The following is an 18,258-nucleotide window of genomic DNA, read 5'->3' as shown; positions in this document are numbered from 1 at the left end:
CATTATGTGATTCAAGAGATGCCCCCAACCAGTCTTTGGGACGCTGCAAGGGACCTTGATTGCTGCCAACTTCGGACACCCTTGAGTTACCATATTGGCCCAAATATAAGCTGCACTTTTAACTTTTCACAGTCGGAATTTGAAAGGAAAAAAAAGTGCGGCTTATATTCAGGCCAATACGGTATGCTGCCTCAAGCAACTACAGTTAGGTTGGCACTGAGAATAGCTTAAATCAGGCATCCCCAAACTTTGGCCCTCCAGATGTTTTGGACTACAATTCCCAACTTCCCCAACCACTGGTCCTGTTAGCTAGGGATCATGGGAGTTGTAGGCCAAAACATCTGGAGGGCCGCAGTTTGGGGATGCCTGGCTTAAATCCTCCTTTTTCAGACAAAGGGCCATGCAGCACCATCCACACATGAGTTTTCTTCTTAGCAGGTGCCCTCATATTGGCCCCCCCAAAGCCTATTTAACACCTAGTTTTCTTTAAAACCTCTTTAAAAAGCTTGGTGATTTGGCCTCGGAGCTTCTGAAGGGGAAGTGTAATATTATTACATGAAATTATTTCCTCTGATTTGCCTTGGTTACGAGAACAAAACAGTTCAAAAGGGGGGTAGAGCCCTATGTTAAAAACAGTGCAAATAATCCCGTATTTTAAAAAGCTTACCTGAGATCTCTGTCTTCTTCACCATGTGCATCCAGGTAAACGGAACCCCAAAGGCAAAAACGATGACCACGAATGATGATGATGACGGATGCGTTGATCAAGAGGAATATGCCTGTTCCAGCACCGCAATTTTGCGAGTGCTGGGGTTTTGTTTTAGAAAAGAGGAAAGAGTTATTTGTGAATGGCTTTATAACAAATGTAATGATCTGCATCAAAATACAGTGGACCCTCCGGATACGAATTAAATTTGTTCCAGAGGTCTGTCCGCAACCCGAAAAGTCTGTAGGCAGAGGCGCCGCTTCTACGCATGCGCGCAGAGAGCCCTTCTGCGCATGCGGCGAAACCCGGAAGTATATGCTTCCGGGTTTGCTGCGTTCGTGACCCAAAAGTTACGTATCCAGAGTGGTACATAACTAGCGGGTCCACTGTATAACAAAAATGAGCTCAAACGATTATAAAGGCTGGAATTCACGTAATGAATCCCATCAGCAGAAGCTCACATATGGACTTCCTTCTGCTTGCACAATGGGGGTTTCCACCATCTCTTCCCCTCTGAGTCCCTTGAAATTGGCTCTGGTGGGATTGGGAGAACCCTCAAAACAGGGGGACAAGTGGGGGATAATTCAATCAGGCAAGCTGAAATGCTTCTCATGTTGGAACAACTGACATAGTGCAACATTTCATTCCTCCCATAGCTTTCCCCTGGGTCCAGAGTTCTCTCTCTACTCAGAATTTCTGCATGACCAGGGGTGTTTTATTCATTTCAGTGGGTAGGGCAGTTCTGCACACAGAGACACACACAGAAAAAACTCTTCTCTTATATAATATATAGGACGCAACCACTAATGTGAATGGGGAAACCTTGCAAGAGGCATTCTTTGTGCACTATAGGTCATCTGCTAGAGATCCCAGAATCACAAAAACCAAGAGACAGCATTATTAGGTGTGCTTCCTTTCCAAATCGCTTTCGGGAAACAGGTAATATTTATTACTAGTTTTTTTACCAAGACACATTCACAGTAGCTCTGTTGCTTGCAGCAAAGTCCTTTCAAACACACAAAAGTGCCGCAGACCAGACAAACAGCGGGGTCTTTAGGAACTTTGGAACAGACTGAACAAGTTTTTCTGTGATAGTATTGGAAAATGGTATTATAATTTTCAGGCAGTTGTAGGAGACGTGGCAAGTCCCATTTAGCTTCTTGTATAAGTAAAATCTGGAAGAGATAATGGGGAAATGTGAAAATGTTTCTCCAGAAGTACAGAAGTTAAATTTCATAAATCTTAAGTTTTCCAAAAAAACTTCCCAGATAAGCAAAACATTAGGAGAAACTGACGGGCAAACACACCAATTTTCAGAATTATAATAAATCAGACAGATTATGATATTATCTCTGCACACCTTTCAGTTTCTGAAATCACTCTTTTGATTTCCTGTAGGTCCATCAGTAATAATGCCCTTATATTTCTTTCCAGAAAATGTTTATGATAAGTTATTCTTTTTCCTTATGGTAGCCATTTCCAATTCAATTAAAATGATTTGTTTAAACCTGTAAAGTTTATTAGCTTCTAGAGAACAATTTGGCAGTACAGTCCGATCAAAAATTTGCTAAAAAGGAACCTGCTGTGTGGCTACTTTGTAACAAATGATTTTTAAAAATGATTTTTAAATAGGGTTAAAATTTGAAAGTGAAAGCAGAGTACCATATTAAGCTGCAGCCATTTTTATTTATTTTACCTACCTTTACTTGGGTTGGATGCTTGCCTGCAAATGAAACCAATTCTGAGCACCATTGGGATATTATGTCAAAGGCTGGCACAGGCCAGTCAAGACAAGAGGCACTGGAAAACTCTGACGATTGGAAAGATGGAGGTAACAAACCCAGGCAGTTAGCAAGCACGGTAAATTCTTCGTCTTCCTGTTAAACATAAAATGAAGAGCCAGATGCGTCAGGTATACAAAAAAAGAGGAAGCCCCAAAGAATAATGCTGTCAGCCTGAGCGCATAAGTTCAACTCCATGATGCAAATTCATACTGTGCTGTTGTGATGCATACACAAAAATGATCCAAGTTTAATCTTTAATCTTGGAAATATTGGCAGTATTTTCTCTATACGAGCGCATTTCCTAGATAACGCAGGATGCTTTGTTAGTGTGACATCAAAGGTATTGGAACAGATCAAATGAACCAGTTTTTCATAGTACCTGACAGCTAGGTAGCTCTGCTCCAAAGAGATGGTGCTGAAGAAGGCTGGTAATCCTGAGGAAAGGCAGACAGAACTGCTGCAAATAAGTCTCCATGGAGTGTGGGCACCAAGCACTTGTGCTGTCCTAAATTAGAATTTTGAAAAAGAACAAAAAAAAATCCTGATTGATTTAACTCCTGAAGAATCAATGGCGCTCTTTGGTAATTCTATTGATAGTTTGCAAACTTAGTAGTGCTAAGAATGGTTTGCAAACTAATGCTGATTTCATCCTCATGTATTTAGTAACCATCAAATTGAGCTATGGTTGACAAACCAATATATATATATATAACCGTACCATGGCTAGGTCTTCAGTTTCCTCTTGCTCATAGATCTTCCTGTTATGGAGTTCACTGATCACATGACTCAGTAATACTTCCCAAGACTTTTTTGCATTTGACATACTCTGTGATTAAGAAGAAATTAATTAGATAATTAGAAAAATAAGCAAATGCTGTCACCCCAATCCAACAATAGTTCAAATACACGTACGAAATCCCATGTCAATATGGGTTTCCATATTCTTATTATTCTTATTCTTAATTATGAAAATGAATATAGAACAGTATGGAAAAGGGAATTATAAGCTGCCTACCTTTTCAGATAGTGTGTGTCTTTCAAAAGGGCATAAAATAAATTCCTATCCCTAAAATTCCTAACTGGGTTATTTAGCATACCCATTTGCAAAAAGTTTGTTTAATCGCCTTAGTTACCATACTCCAGGATCTTTCTATCACAAAACCAACACTGGCCCTTAGTCTGTTATTTCACTTTTTCAAGGCGTCCAATGCCACCCCATTTCCATCTTAACACAGTTTTCCTTTAGGTTACAGTGAAAGTTGTTTTACAGTACATATCTTTGCTCCATTTTTCTCTAAGGTAAGGCTTTCCTTGAGAATGCTCTTTAACAGATCAAAAACTCAATAAAGATTATTTTAAATAATAATAATAATAATGCATTTGATAAGATTTTAGAATAATACAATAGATTGGATGTTATACAAGGTAAATAATAACAGGCTATTATCTATCAAATTGACTGTGAACGAACACAGTGGCTGTAGTTGTATCGACGTCAATTTTACTGTCTCCAGTATATAACCACAGAGACGTCTATCTCATTTAGAGAAACAAACTGTGGACATGACACAGAAGTGACTTGGATTTCATGACATTCTGACAGCTTCTGTAATGTAAAACCTGCAGTAATAATAGTACATGATGTAGTAGTCGTAGAAGTTGTGGCAGTAACTAGTGCTGAAGGCTACATGTCACAGCCCAATGCCCTAATTCTTGGTGATGCCAGAATAGAGCAAGCAGAGTTCTGATGATGCAGATGCAAAGAGCTTTTCATGCATCCCGATTGTGCCATTTCTTCTCATTAGGGTGAGAAGGATTGGAACAAAAGGAGAGAAGCACAATCCCTTCAGATCTGTGAAAAGACAAGTTAACTTTAGGAATAAAGAAGGGGCAAAATTCTTAACACAGCTTCCTGTTGACTATTGTTGACAGTTCCATGTTGACTCAAAGGGTATCAAATTCTGAGTTCCTATATGGGCGGATGGAATCCCCAACCAAAAACGTTATTTTGAGGGTCAGATCCCCAAGCAAAGAAGAAGCTGAAGACTCAAGGATACGTACAGTCCAATAAGTCTCTATATAGTTTTACGGTTTAGACAGACAACCTTTTGACTTGGGACAGATTAGAAAGAATCCTCTCTTCTGAAACCTGTGAGCATTCAGATGTTGAGAATCAGATTTGCCCCACTCTCCAAAGGCCCATTTAGAGGCCTCCGAAGAAAGTTCCAAAATGGAGTTAACTGCTGCTCTCTTCAAGTTTAAATGACCCAAATGTGGGGAAATTGACAAATTCTTGATCCTCAATGTTCTACCTGGATAATCAAGGCTTTGTAAAACAAACAAACAAACAAACAAACAACAACACCTAGGAGCAGGGGGAAGGCCAAAGGGCTCAACTTTGTATTGGATGTGCTTTGTACATCATAATAAAGCACTACTGCTGGTTCAATAACTTTCTAAGATTGGTCTCCACAGTGCTCTGCATGTTTGTCATGGTGGTGAAGCCAGGCAGAGGCAAACCTGTTCTCAAAAACCTGGTTAGCTATCTCAGGCAGAGGAAATCTTACACTTAATATGCTTTGCTGGAAAACATTTCAAAAACCACCAAAGAGGGTCTGCGATGGTGGGGAGCTCCTCCTCCTGGTAGACTGACACTGTCTTTCAATCGAGATGTAAGAAAATCTCACCACTTGGGAGAAAATGCAGTATAAAGATTGCACACATCTGTATTCCAAAGAGACCAACATGTCCTCAGCTGGATACAGAGTTGCATCATTAGCAGTCTACTTAGCTTTTCATAAACCAACACACCTTTTTCAGAGCTCCTGAGTTCATCCATGTCATCCTGTCTTCAGCACTGCATTTAACCGAAAGTGCGACAAGGGCTTGTATATACAACAATGTGAAGAGCACCTTTATGATACAGGTAAAGTGTTCTACAAAAGTACAAAAACAGACAGTGTCAGTCAAGCATTCTAAATTAGATCTCAGTTTTGTATACAGCAATTCTACACTCTACAAATTTGTATTTTTTCCTCAAAGGAGCCATTCAAAACTTGAAACGCATCAAGTTATATTTTGTAAGAAGCTAAACATACACCAATACATTAAAACCTATAAGATGCAAGTATTACATTTATCCCTGCTGGTCTGAATCAGTGTTTTATTGCAGTTGTAATGGTTCATTTTATTTATTTTTATGTGTGGTTTTATTGCTTTGTTTTTACTGATGTTGTTAGGTTTCGGACTGTGAGCCACTTTGAGCAAACTGAATAAGAAGGGATTTAAATGAATATGTACATTTACAGAAATGATAGCTTCTCACTGGACAATTTAACAGGTCCCAAAACTACTATCAAAATCAGGAGGTCACATTTAAAGAAAGAAAACGAAAGCAAGGCCTTTAACTGTAAACCAGTTATCAGCTTTAACTGGAGCACTTAACAATGTGCCCAAACAGAGATTAATGCAACAATATTTAAAATAAATTAAACAAGTGTTTTATTTTCCTTATCAGGAATGTTGATAGTACATGCAATAGGAATGCAAGTAAATGCAATAGGAAACACGCTGAATAATTTGGGGTGCGCATTTACTGCAGTAGTACAGATCTACAAACAGCCTTGTAGATAAATGTATTTTGCAAAATATCCCTCAGGAACTTCACAAACTTTAATAATAATAATAATAATAATAAATTTTTATTTATACCCCGCCCTCCCCAGTCAAAAACCGGGCTCAGGGCGGCTGACACCAACAGAACCACAATAAAACATAAAAACAATTAATTAAAATACAGATTAAAATACAGTATTAAAATTTAAAGTGCAGCCTCATTTCAAGTAGGCCATAAGTGGCTGACACCAACAGAACCACAATAAAACATAAAAAAAAAAATTAGTTAAAATACAGATTAAAATACAGTATTAAAATTTAAAGTGCAGCCTCATTTCAAGTAGGCCATAAATCCAAGCCATGAGGGAGAAAAACACAGGGGTCAGGCTGAGTCTAACCCAAAGGCCAGGCGGAACAGCTCTGTCTTGCAGGCCCTGCGGAAAGATGACAAATCCCGCAGGGCCCTGGTCTCCTGGGAAAGAGCGTTCCACCAGGTTGGGGCCAGTACTGAAAAGGCCCTGGCTCTAGTAGAGGCCAATCTAGCCATCTTATGACTCGGGATCTCCAGAATATTATTGTTTGTGGACCTTAAGGTCCTCCGCGGGGCATACCAGGAGAGGCGGTCCCGTAGGTACGAGGGTCCCAAGTCGCATAGGGCTTTAAAGGTCAAAACCAGCACCTTAAACCTGATCCTGTACTCCACCGGGAGCCAGTGCAGCTGGTAAAGCACTGGATGAATGTGATCCCACGGCCGGGACCCTGTAAGGAGCCTCGCCGCGGCATTCTGCACCCGCTGGAGTTTCTGGGTCAGCTTTAAGGGCAACCCTGCGTAGAGCGAGTTACAATAGTCAAGCCTGGAGGTGATCGTCGCATGGATCACTGTGGCCAGATCGGGGCGAGAGAGGTAAGGGACCAGCTGCTTGATGCGGCGGAGATGGAAAAATGCCACCTTTGCTGTGGATGCAACCTGCGCCTCCATGGAAAGGGAGGCGTCAAAGGTTACACCCAAACTCTTGACAGAAGGCGCTGGTACCAATTGAGCCCCTGCAAAAGATGGGAGTTGGCCCCCCAACCCCATGTCGCCCCGACCTAGCCAGAGGACCTCTGTCTTCGAAGGATTTAACTTCAGTCGGCTCCCACGTAGCCATCCAGCCACAGCTTCCAAGCACCTGGTGAGTGTGTCCGGGGCCGAGGCAGGGCAGCCGTCCATCAACAGATAGATCTGGGTGTCATCAGCATATTGATGACAACCCAGCCCAAAACTCCGGACAATCTGGGCAAGGGGACGCATAAAGATATTAAAAAGCATTGGGGAAAGGATTGCGCCTTGCGGGACTCCACACACCAAGGGGTGCCGCGGCGACAACTCCCTCCCTAGCGCCACTCTCTGTCCCCGACCTGAGATGAAGGAACGCAGCCATTGTTGGACTGTGCCCTGAATCCCCACGTCGGCAAGGCGGTGGTCTAAAAGGTCATGATCGACCATATCGAAGGCTGCTGACAGGTCTAAAAGAATCAGCAGTCCCGACCCACCTCGGTCCAGCTGTCTACGGAGATCATCTGTTAAGGCTACCAGAGCTGTCTCGGTCCCATGACCAGGGCGAAAGCCGGACTGAAATGGATCTAGAGCTGATGTTTCATCCAGAAACCTACCAAGCTGTTCGGCAACCACTCTCTCAATTATCTTACCCAGGTACGGAAGATTCGAAACCGGGCTTTACCAATGCTCTGAAGGCTTTCACTTTCAGCTAAAGCCACTTTTTACAACTCAGCATATCCTGCCTGACTGCCATTAAATACCAAATTAAATGTCATCTGCAGAAAGGCTACAGCTTGGGGAAAGCAACTTGTCTAGTAAGCAAAATAGATAGAAGAATGGCTATTTCACAGTTAATCTGGAAATTGACTGCCAATATTCCACTAAAGCTTTATTTGCTCCCCAAAAAGAATGAAAGAATGAAAGCCAGCAACTTCAGAACAAAACTCAGCCAACTAAATATCTTCAACACTGTGATCAATCCTTTAAGTCGCACGGAATGCGTATGCAACAAAGAAAACTTATACCCTCTAACTCTTTGAGCCCTCCATGTATAAAGTGATGGAACTATTGGCTGCACTGACCTCTAACATGATGTTTTCCTACAATCAAAGGCTTAATTTGTGTATTCTCTTTTGAGGTGGATTCAGATCAAATTTTCCTTTCAGAATGAACAGCCTGAATGGCATTTACTTTGCTTTAATCAATGCCGGATTGAAAAAAGATAGCCAAGGCCATTCAACAGTTAATAAGTTAGTTAATAGAATTCCCATGGCCTTGCTTGAAGGGCAAGAGATGCTATTAGGACACTGCTTATTAAATGCCAATTTTCTCAAGGAATACCTTTTTAAACAAAAAGGAGCTTTGTTCAAATAACCACCTGACAGATTGCATTCAAAAAAAAGAGAAGGGTATGAAGCAGGCTTCCTCAACCTAGGCCCTCCAGATGTTTTGAGACTACAATTCCCATCATCCCTGACCACTGGTCCTTCTAGCTAGGGATCATGGGAGTTGTAGGCCAAAAACATCTGGAGGGGCGAGGATGAGGAAGCCTGGTATAAAACCACCCAGGAAATATCAATCAGATGTGTCTTCCAGGACTAGCAACAGACCTATGTTGTACCTGTGATAGTTAAAATTGGCTTTGCCGCCACATATAAAATGTGCTATTAGGCACACATTAAAGAAAGAAAGATGCTTTCTGTCTGTACCATGCCAATAAATTCTTTAAGCAGCTAAAGACAACCTATGATTCTCTTCCGATTTAGGACACAGTTCTGTTAGAACGGCCAAACAACTGGTTTCTTGGGAATTTTATTTACAAAGGTGTGTTATTCTCATGCAGCTATACGGTATATGAAAAGGCGGCTTTCATGGCTGATTATGCTTTTATATGGAACGTCCCTGATATAAAAAATATCACAGATGAAGCCAATACCATGTCAACAAATTATAAAACTGTTAAAGAGAGGAATTCTATTCTGTAACGCCCAAAGTAACACTTTTATCAAAATGTACCTGTATCACTGATCGGGGGGGGGGGAGGGGGGAGAATTGGGTTAGTATTTTTTAAACAGTAAAATTAATGGGATTTTAAAACCTGACAAAATAAGCAGTGATAAATCATTTCTGCTTCAAAAGTATCTTGGGATTCCAGTAACTTATGCTCAGATTTATATATGCAGCAACCATTACAGATACTGTATTATAGCAATTATCTTTGTCGGGTGTGACACAATTGCTACAATTTGAGCAGCTAAATTGAAACGAATTATTCCCTTTCACCCTTAGGCATTCACAGTTCAATGTGAAATATTAAGCAGCCCCACTGCAGCAAACGAATGAAGGTCAAACGAAAGGACCCAACCTCTCCCCCCCCCCCATCTCAAGGAACTTAATAGTCATTCTCAGGCCTCGTGGTTTTACTCTACTGTTGTCTGATAAAGGTGAGAAGACAGGAGTCACAGATAAGCCCATCAAACCACCACAAAAATTTCTGTTTGATGCCAACTTCTAGAGATAAGGCAAAGTCATTATTTGAGCACACACAGCAGACAAGGTTTATTTGCTGTGCTGCTTTAAAAGCCACTGACAAGGGAAACACACCGAGACTATTATTTATGCATTTTTTTTCGAAACATACCTTTGCGCAATGGCTGCGGCATTGTTAAAATCTGGATGAGCAAAAGGGACGAGGCATCTCTATAAAGTACTGGGACTTCTGGCTGTTCCTCACTGCACACCCTGGAAATTAGGGAAATAATTATATTTGGCACAATAACCCCATTTCCTTAGGAATTTATGCAAGTTTCTGGAAGCTGTTAGACTGTAAACATATAAGGACACACTATACTTGTGGAAGCAGAAATCTATGCTTTAAAACCAAAACTGGGGTGTTCAGATACCCATTGAAAGTTCACCTTCAAGCTTGTGGAGGGAGAGAGAGAGAGAGAGAGAAAGAGAGAGAGAGAGCGCAATGGAGAATGGAACTCACTCTTGGGTTACTTTTACATCCAATATCACCTGAAGAGAACATGTCTGTCTATTCCAATATAGAACTAGAGGTGCAATGGTGTAATGTGCAGGTCAATTATTATAAAATGTTCTGCCCAATTACCGCATTTAGTGAATTAATAAAACGACCCCAAGATGCTGTATGTAATTGTTGCAATCTTACTTTTCTTTTGGAAAATTCAGGACCGTTCCTGATGCATTTCAATAAATTAATAAACATACAAGTATATTGAGTCATTTTTTATACAACTTTTAAAACGTATGCTCAATTTTCAAGTGGAATAAAGTAATAGCAATAATTTTGTTTTATAGGATGCAGGTCAAATAATAATGTTTGCACAATCAAGCCTTTAAATTTACATGGTTTATAGGATGCCTGGCAACATTACAAAAATAGGGAAGGCTTGCAGGAGCAAGTGAAACATCCGACTAAATATATTCATTTTGCTATAACGGAAGAAGTGAAATGATATAAAATGCCAAGAGATGAGCTCCTTAGTTTACGTCAAGCACCAGAGCACATTAAGCTCTTAAAAACTGCTCTGTCATTTATTAAAAGCCTAAGCAACTTGTTCACCATGACACTGAAAACTGTCTTTTATAAAGTCTGTTTGGAATATGGAAATGAACCACCCTGCTAATCCCTTCAACGCATATGAGGAAGGCTGATAAGTGTGGCTTCCCAAAACACTGCTACAGAAGTAGTTAATAAAAGGCAACCTAATGTAAAGTCTGATAGTGATAAAGCAAAATTATTGAAAAGAGAATCTGCACCATGCCTCAGGCATAAACAATCTGTAACTATAAACTGTATTATATTCCAAGATACTGACAAATTAGTTACCCTATGTGTGTGTTTGCATGTTTCTCTCTCTCTCTCTCTCTCTCTCTCTCTCTCTCTCTCTCTCTCTCTCTCTCTCTCTCTCTCTCTCTCTGCCCCATTGAACACAAAGGGACTTTCCTTCTGAGCAAAATGCATAGGATTTTGCTGCACAATGTAGTTTTAAAAGAGAAGAGAAAGTAAACATGAATAAATACGTGGCTTAAAAAATTAATAAGGTCTCCAAATCTTTACTAGCTGAAAAAATGGATGGAATAATTGTTTGGGTATAAAAGGTCTTTAGATAGGGTAGGTGAGGTGAGCTCTGTGTTTCTAACACTGCAGCAAATTCAGTCCCTTAAAATGGTAATGGACAGCAGAGATACAGTGCTCCACTTGGTGCCTCACAAGGTTAAAACGTTACAGAGAAATTGGTCTATAGAACTGTACTTACTGCAAACTCTCATCATTCTGCACCAATTGGGTTAGTTTCTTCCATGGGTTGTAAGCAGAATCAATGCTGTAGAGTCGCATGTGCATAGCCAACACATGAAACAGCTGATCTGAATGGATAAAGGGAAACAACTAATGAGTTAATTATTTGGTTGAATGAAATTAAAATATTTCATAGTTCTTTGCAACCGATTGTTTCATTTTCTAGATTACTGTGGCTCCCTAACTCATTACCAGCTGTTAATATTTGACAACCCAATCCGCTATAGCTGGCTTTAGCATGCACCAAGAGCCATGTGATAGATAGTGTGGTGGATTTAGAACAGGAAGACCCGAATTCATATCCTACACGAGCTACACAATTTACTGGACGACCTCAGACAAGTCACCATCTCTTAAAGTTAATGTACCTCACAGGATGCTGCAAAGATAAAAATGGGACAAGCACTACGTAAGCCACCCTGAGCTCTTTGAAGAAAGGGGCAGGATACGAATATAATAAATCAAAAGTTTTATATTGTAATTGCTTGAGTCACATCCATGCAAGAAAAGGAAATGAGGCTGAACCATGGTGCTCAGCAACTTTCCAAAGGCTTTTGCAGGTGAGATACAGTGCCTTAATAAGGGCTAGGGCTACGCCTTCTCTAGAGCACTGTCATTACACAGCAAATCACCATTTCTATATCCATTCAAGAGGCAAATTCTATTATCTGTTTTCAGTGTGGCGTTCTCTTTCGGATAGTCTTAAGCACTCTCTCTTTGTAGTAACACTGAATAAAGCAATACAGTAATAAAAATGCAACCCGATAATAAAGTACGAGAAATGCAACAGAATGTCACACACCACTTTTCTTGGTGTATATATAGCTAATCCAGTATCTAATACAGAGGTGGCTGTATTTTGGTGCAGAGAGCAGTTCATTTCCCCTTGGGGATCATTTGTAACCAAATGAGCCCGTTTAAAAGAGACATTTCCTAAATTACACGACAGCCGAGTCTTAGATCTTGTCTAGATCTACAGAACCAGACCGATGAGAGAAGAAGATTGCAAAATTAATCCAGATAAGGAAATATACGACTCATAATTGCTCTCTTCTATTCGAGCCAGGCTGCCACAGTGCAGGCATGTTGCCCCATGTTATAGGATCCCCTGCCATGTTTTGAATTTCTTTTTGTATGCTTCTTCACAAGTGAATCTATAATGGGAAAATACACATTTTTGCACAATTTTTAATTCCTTCAAAGAGCAGTTTATTTTTTGTTGATTATCTCATGATACCATCATTCTAGCTGACAGCCAGCTCATAGTCAATCTACCATTTCCACACCCAAAGAAGTTTTTGTAACTATTTCCTTTGCAAAATATAAATCCCTTATTGATCACACTTTCTTTTATTTATAATCTCTCATTTCTGTTCTTCTATCCCTGGCTACCAGCTGAACAGGACCAGGAGATACCACATTTAAATATAAATCACAAGAGGAATTAATTTATTTTCCACAAATAGACAATTATTCATAGGCACTTGGGAGGCCAAAACAGTCTCATGCTTATGTCAGCTGATTTTAGCAGAGCTTGAGGGCTGTAATTAGTTCCTGGGGTTTGGGAAATAATTGAAGGCGCAGATGACATTGGAACTGATTGCCATCACCTGTTTTCTGAATCAGATGCAGTGAATTGAGGGCAAAACAAGTTTCCTGGCAAAAGACTGGCATTTCTATTTATTTATACTGACAGTATTATCCTACATATGTCTATTTTGAAGCCTATGAGGAAAAAATACTGAATTCTGCTGGAATAATTGTATTGAAGCTGCAGTAAAAACATTTCCTTTCCTGGTTCCAAATACAAACACTCACACACACACACACACACAACCATTCATGCTGTTGTTATGGAAACAGAAAGCACTAGCTAGCAGAAAGGAGTTCAGCAAAGGTTTACATATTGTGTACATTAAACCATGGTTTGACAGTGCGTGCTGTGCCCAAAGGGCTTGAGCTTGGGGGTAGTACACTATTTTCTCCCTTTCCTTCCATGTGATGCAATTTCTGCACCTTCATCCAGGGCCTTAGCAAATCACAGTTTGCATTTTCATCCAAATCAAGGAAACAGCGGTTTGCTCAAACATAGGTTGCCCACTTAGAGCTGCAGTGAGACAAGATACTCTTATTTTAAAAGTTGTTCAGGGAGTAAAAAGTTCATTGGGCATCTGAGTGCTTATGCTGTTGTCCCAACTTCATGTACCAGGATGCATCCATACATTTCATTAGGCAGGACATACACCTATTTCAGGTGAATAAAACAGGACAAGAGATAAGTTAGATCATCAGGACCTAAGAAAAGAGGAACTTCGTCAGCTTCATAGCATCTTCAAAAAAGGGGGAGGGGGGAAGGAATCGGTATGACCTCTGGGCAGGGGGTTTGACCTAGCCATCCCATGTATTTGTGGTGACCACTGAGTTTCTGGAGGCCTAGCATCATAATTTATGCATTTAAAGAGGCGTGCAATTGACAATTCCTAGCATATAAAACATGCACCCCCAAACTGCGGCCCTCCAGATGTTTTGGCCTACACCATGATCCCTAGCTAACAGGACCAGTGGTTGGGGAAGATGGAAATTGTAGTCCAAAACATCTGGAGGGCTGAAGTTTGGGGATGCCTGATATAAAAGAACAGAGGTAAGACCAAGCAGGCATCTTCACAACTACATGTCCTGGGTTGGGTCCCGTAATTGCTTGCTGTTTTGCATTTGTCAGTATGTTTATTAGTCTATTGCCTGCTAACCTTTAGCTCTCTATTTCTATATCGGGGATTATTTTTTATTGAATTCTTTTTACAATGTATTTCTGGCATCTACAAGCCCAGCCCTGCTTAAGAGTTGAGGGAGTTTTCTGCAGGCAGCTGTTATAACATGGATTGAAGTTCTCACCTCTGAAGAGGTGCCCCTAATTAGTCACTAAATTAAATCCCTACACACAAACAACGATAAAAGCATTGCATGTGGGAAAACCAAGGTTTGAACAAACCATAGTTTCCTCGGTATGGATGGAAAGGCAAGCTTTGGTTTGCTGAAAATTCAGGTGCAAAGTAAAAATTGTGTGTAGAAGGTGAGGAAGTAGGTCAGACCTGAGACTTGTGTATGTAACACTAAATCATAGGAACACAGGGAACTGCCTATGTCAGATCACTGTCCCTCTATCTCAGTGCTGTGAAACTGATGGCTCGACTCCCCAGGATTTCAGATGACATTCCCACTCCTACCTAGAGCAAAGTCGTTCAAATAAGCCTCTTCTCAGCTTAATTAAGTAGAGCTACTGCCACCAAAGATATCTGTCAATTTAAACATGGAGACTGCAGTCCCAGATACATTTACCTGGGAACAGCTCCCATTGCACTCAATGGGGCTTACTTCTGGATATATGTGCATAGAATTGCACTGTTCAGTCAGAGAGATATTAAATCTTGGCACCTCACAATGTGGATGCCAACCAAACGGCACCATTCCTGTACAGTCTCTATTTATTCCAGTGCTGCTTCTGCAAAATTCCCTTTACTTGTACATTATCTTGGTAAATTGTATGTAGCTTTTCTCTTTTAGATAGTGAAGAATTTGCAAAGGTGCATTTTGGTTCCCTGGCAGCACAACAAAAGAAAGAAACATTGCTTCTCTGGGCCTAGCAAATGCAATCTTATTCACGCTAGGATCATTTCAGTATTAAATTAGCTTTATTCAGGTCACACTCTAAGACTAACAACCATAAAAGCTAGCTAAACTGAAGACAAAGTTGCCTTGCTTCTAGAGAAAATTTATATATTCTATAATTGTTGAAAAACAAAAATGATTCTATTAGAATTTAGTTCTGCTGTTCTATCACTGGACAGAAACAAAAAGACTAACATTGCCCCCTAATGGGAACACAGCAGCAAAGAAAAAGGATGAGAACTGGACCTTTAATAGTGTTCATAGTTCAAAAAACAACAACCCCCATTTATGCTTTCACAAATCAGAGATGGCTAGCTGTTTGTTTCTACTCTGCAGACTTTTTTTTTTTTTGCTTACTCTAATGTTATGGTGCTTAGCATTCACTTATATCAGCATTATATACTGTATACACAATACAGAGCAGAAAGTCACTATACTTTAGCAGTGCAGATGATAGTCCGATACTGACCAAAGGACAATTAATACCCCCCAAATAGTTATAAGATACTCTACTGCCACAGTCAACCCTCCCCACCCCACCCCAAAAAACCCCACAAGATGCATATCAAGAACAAGCACCAGCACACTGCTCATTCATATTAAACCACAGTTCATTTTAAACTATGGTTTAATTTGATCTGGGCCATACTATGGGGCAATGGAAAGCAAGATGTATAAACAGAAACACTTGACAGTGCCGTCCAAAGTATTTTTTCTAAAAAAGTTTGTCTGACTAAGAGCAGATGGGCTTTAGTCTCTAGTAAGAATGCCTAGGATTACAGCTTGGGTTACAGCTTGGGGTTACAGCTTGGACCCAGGTGGTGCTGTGGTTAAACCACTGAGCCTAGGGCTTGCTGATCAGAAGGTTGGCGGTTCGAATCCCTGTGACGGGGTGAGCACCCGTTGCTTGGTCCCAGCTCCTGCCAACCTAGCAGTTCGAAAGCATGTCAAAATGCAAGTAGATAAATAGGAACCGCTACAGCGGGAAGGTAAACGGCGTTTCCATGTGCTGCTCTGGTTCTCCAGAAGCAGCTTTGTCATGCTGGCCACATGACCTGGAAGCTATACGCCGGCTCCCTCGGCCAATAATGCGAGATGAGCGCGCAACCCCAGAGTCGGTCATGACTGGACCTAATGGTCAGGGGTCCCTTTACCTTTACCTTTTCCTTTAAGAATGCCTAGGATTACAGCTTGGGTTACAGCTTGGGGTTTTTTTTACAGTCCAATCCCTTACACACAAAGTTCCAAGTATGTAAAGCCTAAATCACACGTAAACCCCTTTTCAAAGATAAATAAACCCCTGACACCAGCCTAATGGCGCATTCACAGATGACACAGAGGCGGCATTCATACATAAAGCTAAAGCACAGTTTTAGCACTATATAGCTCAGTGGAAAGAAGCCCACACTAAGCACTGGATCTGCCCACCCCCCTCCTCCCCAGGCAGAGGAGGGCCAGAGAACTCCATCCCTCTTTCAACTGCTTGTCTTTCTAAGCTGGATGCAGAAGAGGGCTGATGGGCCATTCAGTCCCTATGCCCATTACAGAAGAAGGATGGAGTCTTTTGTCCCTTCTACGCCAGCTCACTCAATCACCTCTGTATGATATTTTGCCACTGAATGTTGTGGAATAGCCCCAAAGCCAAAGTGGTGAACACTTTAAAGTACTGAGCTAAATTTACAGTAATTCATATTTGCAGATTGGGCAAAATTATCAGAATACTACGCACGGCCATGACTGGTGAGGCTTATCTTGTTTTACTATACAGTATTAAGATTTATAACTTTGTAAGGAACAGGAACGGCGTTTCTGTGTGCTGCTCTGGTTCGCCAGAAGCAGCTTAGTCATACTGGCCACATGACCTGGAAGCTGTCTGCGGACAAATGCTGGTTCCCTCAGCCTATAGAGCAAGATGAACGCGCAACCCCAGAGCCGTCTGCAACTGGTCATAACGGTCAGGGGTACCTTTACCTTTACCGTTTTAAGGAACAGGTAATAATTATGTTTTGTACTACAGTCAAACCTCGGTTTACACCTACCTCGGCGAGCGACCGCCGCAGACCCGGAAGTGTCTAAATCCGGGTTCCGCGGCGTCGGATGCGCAGATGCAATCTGTGCAGCTCGCGCATGTGCAGAAGCGATCTGCGCAGCGTGTGCAGAAGCACTCTATCGGCACTTCGCGCACGCGCAGAAGCGTGCCTTTGGCGAGTGACCGATTCGGCAAGCGGCCGCTTCCGCGGAACGGATTGCAGTCGCAAACCGAGGTACCACTGTGTATTCATTGCAGGCCAGCTCACCATATCACTGAAAGAAACCTAACCTAATAAGACCTATTTTCCGTGACTAAATTGTACATGATAATTTTCTTCTGACCACTAAAGATGACCAATTTGTTGCTATTTATTGGTCACATAAGGATTTTGATCTGGCTTTGACATGAATAGACAAGTCAATGTGCTGCTATATTATCTTTGTAATTTTATCTATTTTGACTGCATTTTAATAAAAATAATAAAATTGGATTAAAGTTGTACTTTATTTTCCTATCACATTTAGAAACATTTTACTTTTTTAAAACAACAACAACAACAACACTCCTACTCAACCTAAGTCTTTGAATCTAGCTTCATGATTCCTTGGGTGAATTTCATGTTCTTAACAGCACAACCATAAGACCAACTGATAAATGTGGCTGCTTATTAGATTTTGGTGTGAGTGACGATCGCTGCAGAGGAAGCAGCCCAGGCCTCAAGATGGTGCAACAGTCAAAGAACTCCCAGTGGCCTCGGACTGAGCCAACAGACACAGAGACAATAAAACTACGGCAAGCCTGAGTAGGAGTGGACAGAAAACAAGCAGGTATAAAATGGCTCCTCCCAGCAAAGGGAGGAACAAGCTGAGGCTTCAGAAGCTGAAACAGCCAATAACCTTCTTTGAAACACCAGCATTCCGGCCTCTGAGTACTAGGGGAAGCTTAAACCCAGCCAAGGACATCTTGCATCTAAGGGAGAACTATAGTTCATATCTGTTTTCAAATATAAAGGATCCTAGCTAACTAAGTTATACCCAGAGCAAACCAGTTACTCAAGTCCATTGAATTCAACAGGCTTCAAGTATGACA

General features: G+C 41.1%; 1 protein-coding gene across 5 annotated transcripts in view; it reads right to left on the bottom strand.

Annotated features, from left to right (window-relative positions):
- Positions 1 to 18,258, bottom strand: part of UBR3 (ubiquitin protein ligase E3 component n-recognin 3) — an 88,068-nt gene that overhangs the window by 2,764 nt on the left and 67,046 nt on the right. For all 5 annotated transcript variants that reach the window (XM_088656407.1, XM_088656472.1, XM_088656480.1 and 2 more), the window contains 8 exons: positions 11,431 to 11,539; positions 9,786 to 9,886; positions 5,302 to 5,426; positions 3,209 to 3,316; positions 2,870 to 2,995; positions 2,407 to 2,583; positions 1,672 to 1,881; positions 668 to 807 (listed from right to left, as the gene is read on the bottom strand). In XM_088656407.1, coding sequence (XP_088512533.1) covers positions 668 to 807; positions 1,672 to 1,881; positions 2,407 to 2,583; positions 2,870 to 2,995; positions 3,209 to 3,316; positions 5,302 to 5,426; positions 9,786 to 9,886; positions 11,431 to 11,539 — 1,096 coding nt within the window. The remainder of the gene's footprint in view (positions 1 to 667; positions 808 to 1,671; positions 1,882 to 2,406; positions 2,584 to 2,869; positions 2,996 to 3,208; positions 3,317 to 5,301; positions 5,427 to 9,785; positions 9,887 to 11,430; positions 11,540 to 18,258) is intronic.

The sequence above is a fragment of the Zootoca vivipara genome, chromosome 1, assembly GCF_965207765.1.
Source record: "Zootoca vivipara chromosome 1, rZooViv2.hap1.1, whole genome shotgun sequence".
In the NCBI taxonomy this organism is placed as follows: Eukaryota; Metazoa; Chordata; class Lepidosauria; order Squamata; family Lacertidae; genus Zootoca; species Zootoca vivipara.
This window is presented reverse-complemented; position numbering and strand designations above follow the sequence as displayed.